Source organism: Lepisosteus platostomus, chromosome 2 (genome assembly GCF_059453375.1).
Source record: "Lepisosteus platostomus isolate fLepPlt1 chromosome 2, fLepPlt1.hap1, whole genome shotgun sequence".
Classification (NCBI taxonomy): Eukaryota; Metazoa; Chordata; class Actinopteri; order Semionotiformes; family Lepisosteidae; genus Lepisosteus; species Lepisosteus platostomus.
This window is the reverse complement of record NC_142612.1, coordinates 15,580,477-15,596,474: the sequence shown is the minus strand read 5'-3', so window position 1 is coordinate 15,596,474 and position 15,998 is coordinate 15,580,477. Positions and strand designations below refer to the sequence as shown.

At 38.8% G+C, this 15,998-nt stretch overlaps 2 protein-coding genes across 5 annotated transcripts in view; both read left to right on the top strand.

The window, feature by feature from the left end:
* The first annotated feature begins 1,509 nt into the window (after nt 1–1,509).
* On the top strand, nt 1,510–4,880 carry LOC148676015 (chymotrypsin-like elastase family member 1). Its single transcript, XM_088600325.1, has 8 exons — nt 1,510–1,650; nt 1,749–1,831; nt 2,288–2,388; nt 2,870–2,989; nt 3,441–3,577; nt 3,840–3,985; nt 4,295–4,444; nt 4,723–4,880. Exons 1-8 carry the CDS (start codon nt 1,608–1,610, stop codon nt 4,738–4,740), a joined length of 798 nt encoding a protein of 265 aa, XP_088456451.1. The 5' UTR covers nt 1,510–1,607; the 3' UTR covers nt 4,741–4,880.
* Nucleotides 4,881–9,398: 4,518 nt separating this feature from the next.
* The window catches only part of LOC148676014 (DELTA-thalatoxin-Avl1a-like), a 15,372-nt gene continuing 8,772 nt past the window's right edge, over nt 9,399–15,998 (top strand). For 2 of the 4 annotated variants that reach the window (XR_015925539.1, XR_015925537.1), the window contains exons 1-4: nt 9,401–9,636; nt 10,493–10,653; nt 11,204–12,129; nt 15,540–15,702. Coding sequence is in view for 2 of the 4 variants with exons in the window: in XM_088600313.1 (XP_088456439.1) it covers nt 10,523–10,653; nt 11,204–11,618 (546 nt within the window). In the remaining 2 variants the exon portion in view is untranslated. Of the gene's footprint in view, nt 9,637–10,492; nt 10,654–11,203; nt 13,332–15,539; nt 15,703–15,998 lie in introns of those variants that run through there. The other 2 variants (XM_088600313.1, XM_088600298.1) reach the window with 2 other exon arrangements.

The following is a 15,998-nucleotide window of genomic DNA, read 5'->3' as shown; positions in this document are numbered from 1 at the left end:
CTCCTAATAATTTCCCTCTATGAATTGGCTACATTACTCTGCTCTCCTCCCCACTGATAGCTGATGTGTGGTGAGCGTTCTGGTGCACTATGGCTGCCGTCCCATCATCCAGGTGGATGCTGCACATTGGTGGTGATGGTGCTGGTGTTCATTGTTTTCTCCCTATGTCTCTGTTTTTCCCTCGTAGGCTGTCGTATCCCTCCTAATTGTTAGATTTGTGAAAACAAATCACAAATCTATCAGTTAGGTGTGAAATTGAAATGGTGAAAACACCATTGTGTCTGAGTTCTTATTCTTTGTCTGTTACGTCTGTCGAGCATATGTTAATAGGTTAATGCAGGTTTAATGCATAAAAAGCATGTGCTTCATTGTGTGCGAATCCTCCGGCCATTACTGTAATATGAGACCACCATTGGACCATTTTCACCTTCCCAACAAAAAATCGTACAAATCTGTTGTTGAAAAAGCGACATGATACTTTAACAGGACACTTTTAAAGTTCACAAATATTTTAAGAAGAACCCCCCCCCCAAAATATTTTTTAATTTATCTTATTAGGAATCTAGTAATACAGTTGCTAGTTTCTGGAATGTTTTAATACATAGAAGCCAACAAATATGTGCAATATACAGAAACAGAGATCTAAATCAAACTAAGAACTAAAGAAATACAGAACTGAACAGACTGAGACACAGGTGGAGAGATCTATTGAGAAATCTGTTGTTTTTAGATAACTTCCTGATGTACTGTACCAGTATCACAATGTATGCTGGAAATACTTACTTGTTAACTAAAGGCTACATACTGTATATTTACTGTATTTTTTCAATCTTATCTGTACAGACAAACGGTGAAGATTCTAATGCAGTGCTGGGAATTTACTTCACTTGTTCTACGCTTACTTCCTCATTATGTTTTACATTCAGTCCAGAGTTGAAATTCCTAAGCTGCAGGAGCTTCAGAATTGTTGAAAGTTGAAAAAGTGCTTTTAAAGACTTTAAAGAATTTAGGTTTTCTGCATCTGTGCGTGTGTTTATTAAGTACTGGGAGTTGGATACATCTACAGTACATATCATTCACATACCTGTACATGGTCCACATGGCCAGTTTGTCACTTCACAGTCCAAACCAATTACAGTCAATTGTTAAACAATTGCAATCCACATCTAGAAGGGTTGTCAGTATTAAAGATTCTTTGTAGTTGCTTTCTTTTTTTAAAATGTTTCCTCTAAATTTTCTGTGTTGACACCACCAAAACTACAGAAACTTCTTAATTTTGTTCTTAACCTATACAGTACATGCACAGTTTTATTCCTTCTGGAAGGTTACACATACAGTAAAATAATACATAATGTACATGGCTGCTGAAGTATGATTGATTGACTCATTATGAACATAGTAGTTCAACTGGTATGAATTGACCTTGAAAGTAAAAAAGCCACAACAAAACATGTGGTGGGGCAGGTTTGAAGTCACCTGTCTGGAATTTCTCCTTATTTACAGGAAAGGGAGGTGAGGAGAGGGGTGTGTTTTGCAAGGTTTTCAGGTATAAATATCAGTTAGAAACTCCCTGCAAACTATCCAAGAGGAGAAGGACAACAGGAAATATGCTTCCCTACATTGCATTAATTGCTTTTCTGGTCCTGTCTGGTGAGTTGTCTTTTATATGACAGTAGTGTATATACCTAGTATTGTATTTCAAGCTGGCAAGATGATAAAAAAATCATTTCTGTTCTGTTCATTTGCAGGACGGGCTGTTGATGCCCAGAATAACACTGCGCAGCGGGTGGTGGGAGGGGTGACGGCCACACCCAACTCCTGGCCTTGGCAGGTAAGAGAGCAGATTTCATTTCGAAATACACAGCACAGCAGGAGGGCTTACATACCTGTACAGTAAGACATGTTTAAATCATTGTCTCTCAGTAGCATGTGGCTCTGCTCAGGAGACGCTAAAGGCACTCTCCATCCTTCAGCATGTAATACTACTGGCCCAGTAGACCAGTGAATGTTTTTAGTAATTAAAATCAAAATGTTATCAGCTTTATATTCTAATGTTAGCCACTAGGTATTTATATTAATAAAAATAGTATATATATATATTTCTTCATTGAAATCCCATGATTAACAATTAAACAATTTGCCAAAATGTCATAAAAAAGCTATTAGATTTGGGTTAGAGGCTCACACAGTGACGTCTCCTAGATGCCTCCTGTGCAATTTCAGTTCCACTCCCTGTACGAGAGCTGTGAGAAATCCAGTCCTGATCCAGTGTGTTTCTCTTCCTCAGGTGTCGATCCGTATTAGCTCCAGCAACTGCTATCCCCACAACTGTGGAGGTGTCCTGGTTAACAGCCGCTGGGTTCTGACAACAGCCTCTTGTGCTTCAAGGTAGAGAAACACTAATCGGAGCATTAATTAAGTAGAAAAGATCAAAGATGAAATTCCAAATCAGATTCTACAAACTACAAACCGGAGACTTTCTTTACTCTGACAAATGATCTCCCTGTAACAAAGTTGTGAGAGGAGTGGGAAGGGTTTATTGAAAATGATCTCGCTTCATTCCATTGTACAACTCTTCACAGTGTCATACAGAGACTGAAAGTCTTCAATAACTAGAGCCATGTTCCAGGTACATGACTCTGGGACCTTGGCTTGGTTTGACACACAGGTGTTAAAGAAGTGAAAAATGTTGTTGAAAACACCTTTACTGTGAAATCTGTTAAGATCCTGGTCTGTTCGTGGTATTTAAAGGCTCTGTAGATTGATGGAGCTGATGGAGTCAGATTGAAGATTAATTGGAGTAATTAATGTTCTTGCTAAAGACACATTGTTGAAATTAATCTACTATCTGTACCTTTTCTTTCTACAGTGGCACTCTGGTTGCTTTCCTGGGTGATCACAATATTTACGGGATTGAGGGACGTGAGCAAATCATTCCTGTGGAAAGGATCATCATTCACCCAAGCTGGACTAACAACCTTGCTGCTGGGTACGTCTCACACTGTGGCCCTTTATGATGAATACTGTAGCTTGTGGATGAGTGAAGATGGTTTAGCAATTGTTGTAAAACAATTCTGTTGTACAGAATAATAAAGAGCAGATGCATATGATGCTTAGTTTAAGTGTAATTAGTAACAGGATTCAGACAGGGGATGGGGGATTCTGCACCAGACAGCAAGACTGTCTGCTGCGTCGGTCCCTCTGTGTCACTGAGTGCTGCAGCTGGTCCCACCTGTTTCAATCTCTTCAAAGAGTGTGCTGCTGATTAATAATAATTGAAAGGAAGTAACAAATGGAAACACAAATAAAACCTGCTATTACCCTGTACTTGACAATTTGAATGAAAGATCTGTACATGTTCATATGATAACCTAGTGTATCTGTACAGAGTTTTCCTGAACTGAACTGGTCTCCTCCTGTGTTCCCTGTGCTGTGTGCAGATATGACATCGCTTTGCTCAAACTGAGTCAGAATGCCGTCCTGAACTCCTACGTCGCTGTGGCATCACTGCCCAGCAGTGGCGTCATCCTTCCCAACAACAACTTCTGCTACGTCACTGGCTGGGGAAGCACCAGCAGTAAGTTTGTAACAAGAAATCTTCCAATATAAATTCTGGTTTAAATTAAGGGGAAAGTGGGTAAAATAAAATATATTGATGCAACAATGTTCTAGAACAGGAAAATCGTTTGCATTAATTATTTCTTTTCGCTACTGCTTTTATCATCATTTTTGGAAAATAAAATATCTTGATATGCTTCAGAGTATCATCATCATCTATATCTTATTGAATTTCGAGATGATGAGTTCTCAGTTGGTGACGTTCTGTATGTTGTTTACAGCCTACGGCCAGCTGTCGGCCACCCTCCAGCAGGGCTACCTGCCCATTGTGGACTACGCCACCTGCTCCAGCAGCGCCTGGTGGGGATCCACTGTTAAGACCACCATGGTCTGCGCTGGTGGAGATGGGTACAGAGCAGCCTGTTATGTAAGTATTCTCTCTACAGATCTGTCACTTTCATCATCTGTCTTTTCATTTAGCAACTCAGCCTTCTTGAGTACTAAAACCCTCTTGCTGCCATCAAGATTGCAGATATTTAGGAAAATGTCTTCACTACTGCACTTGGAAAACAATTACTTTGCTCAGGAAGGCAAAGATATCTCAATTCATTTCTTCGTATGACTCTCTTGTGATAACATCAGTGCAGTGTTTGTATATAATTTGTAATGGCCCATCCTGGATGGTTGGGCACATCAGTGTTTATCTTACAATCACACTGTGCTCTGTCTCCTGAAGGGTGATGGTGGAGGAGCCCTGAACTGCTACACAAATGGAAGATATGAGGTTCATGGAATTTCTACCTTCATGTCTTCACTGGGCTGCAATGTTTACCAGAAGCCCAGTGTCTTCACCCGCATCTCAGCCTACACTAGCTGGATCAGCAATGTGAGTACCTGAATATCGTATCGTCTACAATAAAGCAGTCTATACTAATGTACCTCATGTGTGAGAGCTTTAACTAGGTTGGTACTGTAAACCTCCAGGCCTGGAACTACTGTATAGTGCTTTGAATTTCAAAATGTAGTGTCTTTATTTAGTCCTTCCAGCTGTACTAAATCTTTTTCTTCATATTATTTGTGTCCTTTTCCATTGTTGACACTTTTTGAAGTTATAGTACTTATATATTGTTAAGACACCTTGTTGATATATCTTTCTTCTCCTAGACCATCGCCTATAATTAAATGATCCCGGGCTGCTTGTGTGAACCTTGTTTCTGGCTCTGGAACAAAGTGGACACTGCCCTCCTGCAAGAATACGTAACAGATGTACTGTATAGCTTTATTGGCAAACTCAATAAAGAGTTTTCATTATCTTCATTTCACCTCACTGCATCTTAGCCATTCTGTTTCAATACACTGTAAATGATAAAGAAGATAAATGCAGAAATAATCACATCAGGATTGATAGATTAAAGCAACATAATGATGAGAAGACTAATAATTACAGAAGTACAGTATATGTCTCAAGACTGTTGCCTTGGATGTGGCCATCTTTTGCTCCATTGATTGGATCACTCCACTTTGACCTTGTAATCTCTAATTATTGTAAGAAAAAAAGTTACCTACTTTATAAAGTAATACAAAAATATATTCAGGGCAAGGAGAAATGACGACAAATATCCATAAGAGAGAATCAAAAACATTTTGTAATCCAAGAATAATAATTAAACACCAAATACTGTGTATACTTAAAAATAAGAAGTACAATAAATTACAAATTTGAGATAATTACTCTTCAATACATTTATAAATACAGTACTGTAGATTCCACTGTACTGTTCAGTATTTAAACATAAATTAAAATAGACAATATGTAAAAAAAACAATAAAATCACGAACGTGCTTCCCTGACATGATTCCAAAACCAGCTCCTCACAGTGTTTAACAAACGAAAATGCAAGATGATATGCAGAGGCATACTGTATGTGCTTGAAAACAAAGCGAGACTGAAGCATTAAATGTAGCCTTAGTGGAAGCTGGTGGTAACCACTTTACTTTACACAATTTGTCCACAAATCCCATAGGATCCATAGAAGGTACATAGAATGTACATAAAATCAAATTTACATAGATCGAATCTGACAATATCTGACATTGGGAAGGGATGTATAGTATAGAGATTAATGATAATTTCACTTTAGTCAGGGAAATATCAAGTCTTACATGAGGTGTGATTTCTTTATTCTCCTACACAGCTTGATAACCAGGTGGAAAACTTAACAAGACAGGACAAACAAATGTTTACTGCAAAACATAACACAAAATACACAATGTTTACATCTACATAAATATACATTGAAACCTCAATGTTCGAAAGTTCTACATCGACAAGTTTGCCGATTTGTGCAAAATTGTTTCTCACCACTTTAGCCACATTTACAGACCAAAATGTACATGATGGCATCCACCTCGTTTAACAAAGAGAGAACATGTTTATGTAGCAGCACATCCTGGGTTAAGCTTTGTTCAGTTTCTATCAGGAATTTCCTTTGATGTAAATTATGTGTAGACTTGTTAGGAGAACAATGCCTGTATGTAAGTGTCATGCAGTGAAATAAAAAATGTGAGAAAAATTTCAGTGGTGCCTTAAGTTATCATAGCCTCCATTCTCAATGAAAAGAATAACAAAAAATGAAAATGATAACAAAAGACATATCCACTTTTATGATATGTGCAATGCTGTACACTTGATTTACTTTTGTCTGTTACTACTGTGCTGTAACAAACTTTATTACAGTACAGCAGTACTGCATTTATAATAGTAATAAAAAAATTGAAAATGCACTCTGCTAAGAAAACCAAAACTGCTAATACTGTACCAGTAATTTATTTGTTCACACACACAAAAAACTTGCATACTTTTTTAAGGTACCTAACCCTCGTTAATACAGAGGTTTTGCTTTATTTACAAATATTTACAAATCTGTGAATTAACAGAACATCAATAAACATCTTAAGAACTGGTGCACTGCTGGGTCCAGCTATTGAACATGTGTAGAACGAGCTTGGATGTGTCCTCCAGAACTCAGAGACCAGTGAACCAGGCTCTGCAAGAGGAAAATCCCACAAGACAGTATCTGCAATCTGGTGCAAAGCAGGTATTGCAGATGTGTAGCTTGTTGTGTTTGCAGCATTCACAAGGCCACAAGCCTGTGACGATTACAGTAGATGCCCTGTTGATGATAAATGTTAATCAACATAATGAATCCTCCTGTCTTGCCTGTTCATTAAAATCTCAGGGCACCTGCAATGCAAAATATTTTTTTAAATGTTCATGATAATTTTCATAATAATAGCTGTACTAAGCAGATTACGTGGCTCTGGAATGCTAAATACAAGGAAGTGTTCTCTAATTTAGTTTTTTTGGTTCTGTATTGGGCGGCGCAGTTGTTAAAGGTGTGGCCTCACTAGTGGGGCCTTGAGTTCGATTCTTGACCTGGGGTGCCATCTGGGTGCACTTTGCATATCCCCCTATATTTGCATGTCTGCTCTCTTCCTCTTCCTCTTCTGTTGTCTAAATGTGATTTTGTATGGGTGTGTTTCTGGATTTTTCATTGACAATCACTGACCCACAACTTAATTAACTAGGTAAACCAAGGTAAATTTTACAACTGTTTTCATATCTCAGCAAACATCCCTCTGCTTTGAAGCAGGAAATGTTCACACTGCCAGCTGTTGCACAGCTTATCGAAACTCTGCAGCAAAATAATTATTGTATCACCATAAATTGGTCTTACGAAGCAGACACAGCAGGGTGATTGTAAGGAAGCACTCATGCTTAGGCTACTGTATGTGTTAAACACAATGTCAGATGTTTTGTGGCCTGTTTCTCTAGTGAAGATGCTACTGAGCACGTCCACTTCTGAGAAATATGAATACAAAAATCTGACTATAAAAAAATTATTCATGGTTTGGTAATTGGGTCGTTTTGTGAAGAGAGAACTAGCAACTGTGTATGTGTAGGCGTCGGAAACCGAGGTTTGAAAACAAATTAGTTTTACTTTCATTTCACACTGAGGCAACGAAGAACGCATACACAAACTACTGCAGGAATCCACAAAACAGACTTTTTGCTAATTCAGTTTTACCGGTTTTATTTGTCCAAAACATAGAAGGAATTAAAAGGACTAACCATGACTGAAAAGCCCCTCTTCACTTGCTATGAGAAATCATTAGCACGAAAGTGTGCTTGAGAAAGAATTTCTGTATCCCCTATTCTGCAATATTTAAAGTTGATGCGAAAGCCCGTATTTATCAAGTCAGTGGTGTACCATTTTGTGTTTCCAGCTTCATTTCCACTTCTTACCACACAGAATCCGAAACTACCTCTTTGTAAGTCAATGAATTCTATACAGAGTTTGTCTGTGGACTTGTCATCTAATTGTTTTTTTTGCCACAAATTGCACACTGTCACACAGTGTGGCTCATACGTCTGAGAGTTCCTCATGTCATTTGTGGAAGAGAGCAATTTTTATTTAGGTGGACATAAATTCCCAGAAGTTTCAGAGGACACGGGCAATCTGTATGGTTACAGCTATAGATGACTAGGAAGTGTCTCTTCGAGTGCAGATGAAGTGCGTGACACCTGACACTTCCAGCTTCAAAGCAGAGGGGATATTTGCCGAGATGAGGGAGGTGCCAAGATCAAAAACTGCTGTAAAGTTTCCCTTGGTTTTTTTAGTTTCTTTGAAGTTCATTAAGTTGTGGGTAAATGACTGATGATGAGCAGTCCATAAACACACCACCTGAAATCACATTTAGACAACAGAAGAGAATTGCGTCCTGTATGTTTTGTTGTATGTAGTGTAGTGTTTGTATTGTCATCGTTAATAAACATTTGTTTAACCAAGTGTGTCTGGAGTATGACTCTTATCACCAATGCTGTGCCAGAGAATAAAGAATTCATGTGCCTCTTAATTATACCAACCAATCTAGAGAAATTCTATTCTAGAGAAATCACTTACAAAGTGTGGGTAATGAATAATTATTTTACTTATTGACGAAACCGCTCGGTCAATTCCTGAAATTCATAATTTTTGGAAACCCCCATTTGTAACACCATATTAAAACACTGTTTCAATATGTACTGTATATGCATTTTAAATTCATGTGCCATAAGGAATTTCTTTGGCAGTAATCTTAATGTTCCTCCATTACAGCAAGGATTTATTTCAGTGCCCATGTACACATACAGTACAGTGTTCGGGGCACTGTTGTTATGTGCTAATGTGGGGAAACAGCCTTAAGGCACAAACAGGGCACTGTACATTGAAAAATCAAGTCAAAATAACAGTGACATTAAACAGAAATAAAGAAATAGAGACAGAGATAAAAAGAAAAAATGTGGAAAAAGGAGAAAAGGCATACATTAATTGAAAGCTAGACTAAACTGATAAGCCCTACATCGATTTGAAAACTGTAAAAGAGATTCCACGATGGGCAGTAGAAGAGTTCCAAAGTTGTGGAGCAAGGCAGGAGAAAGTATGCGCCCTAATGCACTTGTACCTATAAGGAGGTACGACTCAAAATGTGTCTCTGCGGAGTGTACAGCCCTGTTTGGTACATACTGCAATATAGGGTGAAATGAAGGATGCTACATATTGTGGGGTTTTGGCATGCAGGACTTTAAAAGTTAAAAAACTGAGTTCTCTAGGTAACGGGGGAGCCAGTGAAGAAGTTGTCAGAATTGGGGTGATGTGGTCAAGGAGCCTTGAACCCTTTAGAAGTTGAGCAGCAGAGCTTCGGACCATTTGAAGTTTGTTAAGTGGCTATTACAGTAATCTCGTCAAGATATGATAAAGGCAAGCATCAGGGTTCATCAGCAGTGTAAGCAAGAAAAGATCGAATGCGGTCTGACAAGAGCAATGCGTGGGGATGTGAAAATGAAAATGACTTGAAATGAAAGCAATTGAGACCCTCATTTTCATATAGAAAACATCACTTGGACAAACGTATAGAAGTATGTGTTCTGCTGTGGGATTGGACGATACAAACTTTATCAAATGCAGAGGCAAAGAGCCTGGGTCATTTGTACTCAGAAGAGCGACTGAAGCAAGAGAACTCTGCAACAGTTAACAGGTTGGGGCATTTTTCACAGTTTTTTTCTGTGTATTCCATGTATTCATAATCTATTAATTTATTTTCTAAATTTGACATTCCTCTTTTGTTTTCGCGTTGTTGTTAAAAAGAATAATCGACAATCCAATATTTTTAATAATGTCCAGTCATTTTGATTTTTTTATTAGTTCCACTCCTAACTGCTCCAGGGGCGCCGTACAATGGCAGACCCTGCGCTCTGACCCCAAGCTTCTCTCCCTGTCTCTGTGTCTGTGTCTCCATGGAGAAAAGCTGGGGTATGCGAAAAGACGCATTCCTAATGCAAGAAATTGTATAGGGCTAATAAAGAAACATTATTATTATTATTATTATTATTATTATTATTATTATTTCAAAACAACAGTAATGTTAGAGTTTAAATGTCATTACTTGGCTTGAATGTAAATCACCTTGAAAAAGTGCATCAGTCAATGAAGAAGAAGTAGCAGCACTGACATACTGTAGTGGCCAGCACTCTCACTTCACAGCTCCAGGAATGTGTTTTGCTCATGTACAGTATGTTTGCATGGGTTTTCTCCAGGTATTGTACCACAGTCTAGTCCAGTGACATGCTGTCTAGGTGAAGTACTGTAGCATCTTAAAAATCCTGCCATGCCTGTATGTGTTTACAAGTTTGTCCCTCTGGTGTCCCATCCACGGTGCAATAAAGTTCTTGTAATGGAATCTTTCTTCAGGTTTTTAGTTACATTAGGGGAATGCTGTAGTTACCCCTCTTCAACATGTGACTGAGAAATATAAATAAAATGACTTACAGCACGCAGAGGCAGTGTGAGACTGATAGGAAAACTTGTAATAATTGCTCTGCTTTCATTGCCAGGAACCAGCTGACTTTGGGAACACACTGAACATGTCCAGATTATTATCAGTGATAGATGGGATCAGCAAGATTGAAGAACTTTCTAGAGCCCTAAACAGTGATCGAAATGCAGCAATTGAAATTTGTAACCACATGGAAAAATATCATCTAACAAACCCAAGGTAAGTTATCAAAAAATAAAATTTTGAAAAGTCAAAAATAAAACTAAGTAATGAGATCTTGTAAATCACAGTGCAACTTTCTAATTTAATGTAATGTTTTTGTTTTAAATGTATGAGACAAGCCGTGTTTCTTAATGTGAGATAGAAATTCCTTATAGACTCACAATTTGCCAAACTAGACAAAATTCAGTTGCATAATTCTTATTAGTCATTGGGGAAATAGTCACTAAATCTACTCCTCTATTGGGAAGAGTCAGTGAGGTCAGAAGCTCTTCTTATTTAAAGTCTCAGACCCTGTTTGTATGAGCCTTATAGTCAAACCTTGGCCCCAGTTGCCCTCAAAGCAAAGATGAAATGCAGTACATTAAAAAGAACAGCAAAATAAACAGTATTTTGTTAATGTTCTATCTTCACACTGCCGAATGGCCTTATCTGTAAGCTCACTATGGACATCTGCTGAATCAGAAAAAGTGTAAGAGCATGCAATATATGCGGTACAAAACATACAGTCGTCTGCAAACAGTGACCTTGATCTTTTACTTTGTATCAGGACCTACTCATTCAGTGGAGATGTCTGTGAACCTCCTCACCCTACAGTCAAAAATGATCAGAGAGCCATGTGCTCCTTCTCAAAACAAGTGGGCACAGCCACCGGATGTGTTGGAATTCTGATGTATGATATCACCTCCGGCTCCCAAGTCTTGCACCGTCTGGCCATTATGTTTTCAGTGCCCTTTGACTACAACCTGTACGAAAACTGGTTTGCTCTGGGGATTTTTCCTAAAGATCAGGCCTGTGATCATGATCTCTACAATCTCATGTATTATAAAGAAGCCAAGAGTTTCACCAGAGGCAAGGCGGCAGGGGGGAACATGTTGAAACATGGGGAGTCGCATATTGAAGTCAAAGGAACTATGTCAAATAAAGGCAGCGCCATCCTGAAAATAGAGATGCATGAAACATGAGCTAATCAGTAAGACGTTTCCCCATTACATAGCTGGTAGACTGCATATGTCAAATTGCTTATAGATTTAATTTTGACAGTTTAGAAATCAATGTATTAAATGCACATGATTTCTTACTTTTTTCTGCATTATCATTAATTTAACTTACTGTGCTAGTTTTTATGCATGAAAGATTTCTAGTTGGAAAAATATTTTGCTAATATATTTTGCTTAATACGTTAGTTGTGCAAAATGAGTTACCTTAGTAATAATTGTTTTTACAATTTTAGATTTCCCTTTTGCATAGTATGTTTTATCTAACTGCATTTGTCTTTGATCCAATGCTTGTGGAAATAAATTGCAATACATACAGCAGATACTTTGGAAATATCCATCCTTCCATTTCATAACCGTGTTCTTGTGTCTCGGGGGAGCCGGAGCCTATTCTGGCCAGCATCAAGCACGAGGGTGATAGAAACCAGGTGACCGAGTGTGTGACAGAGTGAGAAGTGTGTCATCTTGGGGATTAAAGGTGAGACTGTAACTGATGGTCACGCATTTATTAGTCTTGTAGATGGTGGAATTACAAAAATCTTATGCTTAATCTCAAACTTCTGACATGGGGAGGTTTAAGAAGGCTGCCCAAACTTAAATGAGACTTAGAGAGGCCTAACGCAGGACTCTAATTGTAGAAGTCTGGACTTTCAGAGCCACGCAAGCTTACCTGCATGTAAAAACATCATCATTGTTTAAAAGGAGTAAGATACCTTCTTCAAACCCTAGGGTTAGGATTATGGATATGGTTTAGTTTATGGAGTTTGTTACCTGCATGTAATTAATGATCAATTTATCAACAGTAGAGGTTTATTATTATCATGTGTAAGGTATTACCTTACCGCTGTACCAGTATCATATGCCATCCAGTATTACCTTCATAAACTCCCTGTAAATGGCATTTGCAATCTTATCTATGGAACTTACTATCTAATGTCTGTCTGAATCTGATTCTAACATCCAACATGAACTGGCGTTTTAAGCTTACTGATTCTTATTTCTTACATTAACATTTTAGCATCTCTTATGAGATCGGTTAGCAAGCATTAGAGCACTTCCATTGAGGCCAGACTGTGCCAGCAGTTTATATTTCTATGTTAAGAATCATTATCACTGTATAATCACATCTCTCTTCAGTCAATTACACAGGCAATCGCTTCGTGTCATACTCAGAATCATTAGTACTGTATTTCCTCAGAGTGTAAAAACCTTGTAGCAGATCTGACTGTGGTGTTTTTGACTTCCTTTTTCGACACCTGTGAACATGAACTGAAGCACGTCTCAGTGGTCAGTCGCCCTGTGTGAGTGTTATACGTTTCTGTTTTTTATGGTCTATCCTGACCATAAATAAAATCTTCACATAAGCCTCATCCTGTGCTGAATATCTACATGAGTTGTTTTCGGAATAGTACATATTTACATTTATATCCCCATATAGATGATGATATTCAGTGTTAGAAACATTGAGATCAAGAGTGAGGATAACAGCTGAAATCAACTTAGTGACCAATGAGGGTGATGGACTGTGAATATCGACTTGCAGTTGAAATCTGAATTAATAACTTTAAAGACGTCCCCCTCAAAAAAATCTAAACTGTGTTAAATGTTCAGATTACATATATGTGTTTAATAAAGGCTCAATGGATTGCAAAAAATGTATCATATTTTATGCTGAATGTTTGTTTTTCTTTAAATTGTAGTTTTGTGTTCTTTGCACGTGAAGTTCTTGAATTAAAAATAAAATAAAATTCAAAGCATGTAATAACCAGCCATGTAATCAGATTTTTCCAAACATCTGCTGTATATTTTTAATTACTGTTAAATATATTCATTGCCTTACTTGTCATTCTTTAGTCAGAAGATACAGTATGTATATATATTATGTAAATACCCAAGGAACTCCTCATCAGTTGCGACATGGCACACAGAAATGGCAGCTACGTCTATTTTTAAGGTGGAGAGCAAACATCCTTCATCAAAGTTCAAGACAGACTGCAAAAAAAGTGAATGATCACCACAATGGGTCAGTGGGTTACTGGACAAGAATTGCCTCATAGAAAGTGCCCTAACAGTTATGTATCAGCAATGATAGCTGGCAGCAGTCCTAGAACGGGCAAACCTACTTATTAAGGGCAGAGCGGTGGCTCTGTGGCTAAGGATCTGCGCCTGTGACTGGCAGGTTGCCGGTTCAAATCCCGCGGCCGGCAGAGGAATCCTACTCCGTTGGGCCCCTGAGCAAGGCCCTTAACCCTAACTGCTCCAGGGGCACTGTACAATGGCAGACCCTGCGCTCTGACCCCAAGCTTCTCCCTGTCTGTGTGTCTGTGTCTCCATGGAGAAAAGCTGGGGTATGCGAAAAGACGCATTCCTAATGCAAGAAATTGTATAGGGCTAATAAAGAAACATTACATTATAAAGGAGCCTGACCTATAGCTACCATGCCTATGGGAATCATGCTCTGAGCCAGGTCATCTGCCAAAGCAGGCCATGCAGAAGCTTCCAAAGTTTCCCAGACCAGAGCCTCTGAAGCTAATGTCAAAACATGAGCCTAGTTTTACCACTGTCTCCTGACGTTCTGGAATAAATTCCATATAAATAAAGGCAATGGAAAGGCTAATGGAAAGAAGAGCCTAAATAAATGTCTTGTCTTCACCTTGGTTTGTGCAAGGACATTAAAAGTAGAAGCTGCTAGAGTTTCTAGAGATCATTGCAGAGATCTGCTAACTTCATTTTTGATTTTCACTTCCACATGAAGAAATACAGTATGTGTTTCAAAAACTACTGTAATGCTTTAATCAAAATAAATAACAACTATAGAGCTAGCAGCTACACTGTATATATCATCCTGCAACTCACAACTGGCAGCCCACTGAAGCTCAGCAGGTGTGAGCCTGGTCAGTACCTGGATGACAGACTTCCAGGGAAACCTAAGGTTGTTGATGGAAGTGGTGCTAGTGGGACCAATAAGGAGTGTTCACCCAGCGGTCTGTGTGGGTTCTAATACCCTAACACAGTGATGAAGACACTATACTGTAAACAAAAGGTGATATCCTTTGGATGAAATGTGAAACTGACGTCCTGACTCTCTGTGGTCATTAAAAATCCTAGGGTGTTTCTTGAAAAGGATAGCAGTCCAGCCCAAATTTCCTCCTGCCCATCACCAATCATGGCCACCTACTGTACTAATCCCTATTTATGAATTAGCTTCACAACTGTTTTTCTCCACACTATTAGCTGGTGTGTGATGAGCGTACTGGTGCCCTTTCAGGCCGCCACATCATCCAGGTGGGAGCTACATATTGTTAGTGGTAAAGGGGATTCACCATTACTTGTAAAGAGCTTTGAGTGGAGTCTCCAGAAAAGTGCTGTATAAGGGTAGGGATCAAATACGGTATAGTACAGTACGTGTATTTACTGTGCTTTACACAAGATTTAAAATTCAGTTTTCTAAACACAACGTTTTCCTTAATTTTAAACCTGTTTTTTTCTTTTTTGATGCTATCGCAATTTGTGACAAATGTGTGCTTATTCAAGTTGGTGGCACGATCCCCGGTACCAGCTTTAGTCCTCAAATCTAGCCTCACGAAGTGTCTATGGTGGTGTAGTAGTTGTTTGTCAGACGCAACTGCGTTTTTTCTAGCAGACCTGATCCCATTAGCGAAAAGGGGGAGTGTGCATGATGTGTGGCTTTTCCCTTTGCTCTAGATCCAGACATACAGAACCTTATTTTTTAACTGTTCTACGCACTTTAGCTGTGAAGGGAATTTAACAACCCGGAGCCTATGTAATATTAAAGATCTGGTGAAAAAAGCAGCGCGTTGGATTCCGTTACACCTAGCATTTTTCTTTACCCGGATCTGCTATGAGAACAGTTTTACTCGTTTCTAGAGTGAAGCCCTTCACATCTAAGGAGAAACGAAGGCCCTGAGGGTGAGACTTGACGTGTGAAAGAGAGAGTCGGGGCAGTTGGAGATAAGGGGCGGGAGCGCATCTCGGCATCAAGGGCTACGGTGGTTCAGGTTTGAAACAAAACTGAGACCAACGGAGACTGGTGAGTTAAGACAGTCTGAGTTAAACATATTCTCGACCTCGGCTACTGAACTAACTATTCCTTCTTTATATGTTGCTGGCTACTCAGTAAGAGAACTTGTAATGCAGAATACTTTCTATTATGTATCGTGTTTTACTACTTAATGTACAAGGGATTCTGTATGGATCCCTGGTATTTTTATGTGGGGACTTGGCTTCTAGAGATGAGACCACATAGAAATATTCTACTGCGCTGTACAATCGCCGGTCTCGTATTCAGTTCAGTATCCCATGGTCATCCGTGTTCCTGATACAGAT

What these genes read in the sequence shown, in the direction of transcription:
- LOC148676015 (XM_088600325.1), top strand. Translation starts at nt 1,608, where the DNA reads ATGCTTCCCTACATTGCATTAATTGCTTTTCTGGTCCTGTCTG. An exon ending in ACAGCCTCTTGTGCTTCAAG is followed by an intron (nt 2,389 to 2,869) that starts GTAGAGAAACAC and finishes TTCTTTCTACAG; the next exon opens with TGGCACTCTGGTTGCTTTCC. An exon ending in GGTACAGAGCAGCCTGTTAT is followed by an intron (nt 3,986 to 4,294) that starts GTAAGTATTCTC and finishes TGTCTCCTGAAG; the next exon opens with GGTGATGGTGGAGGAGCCCT.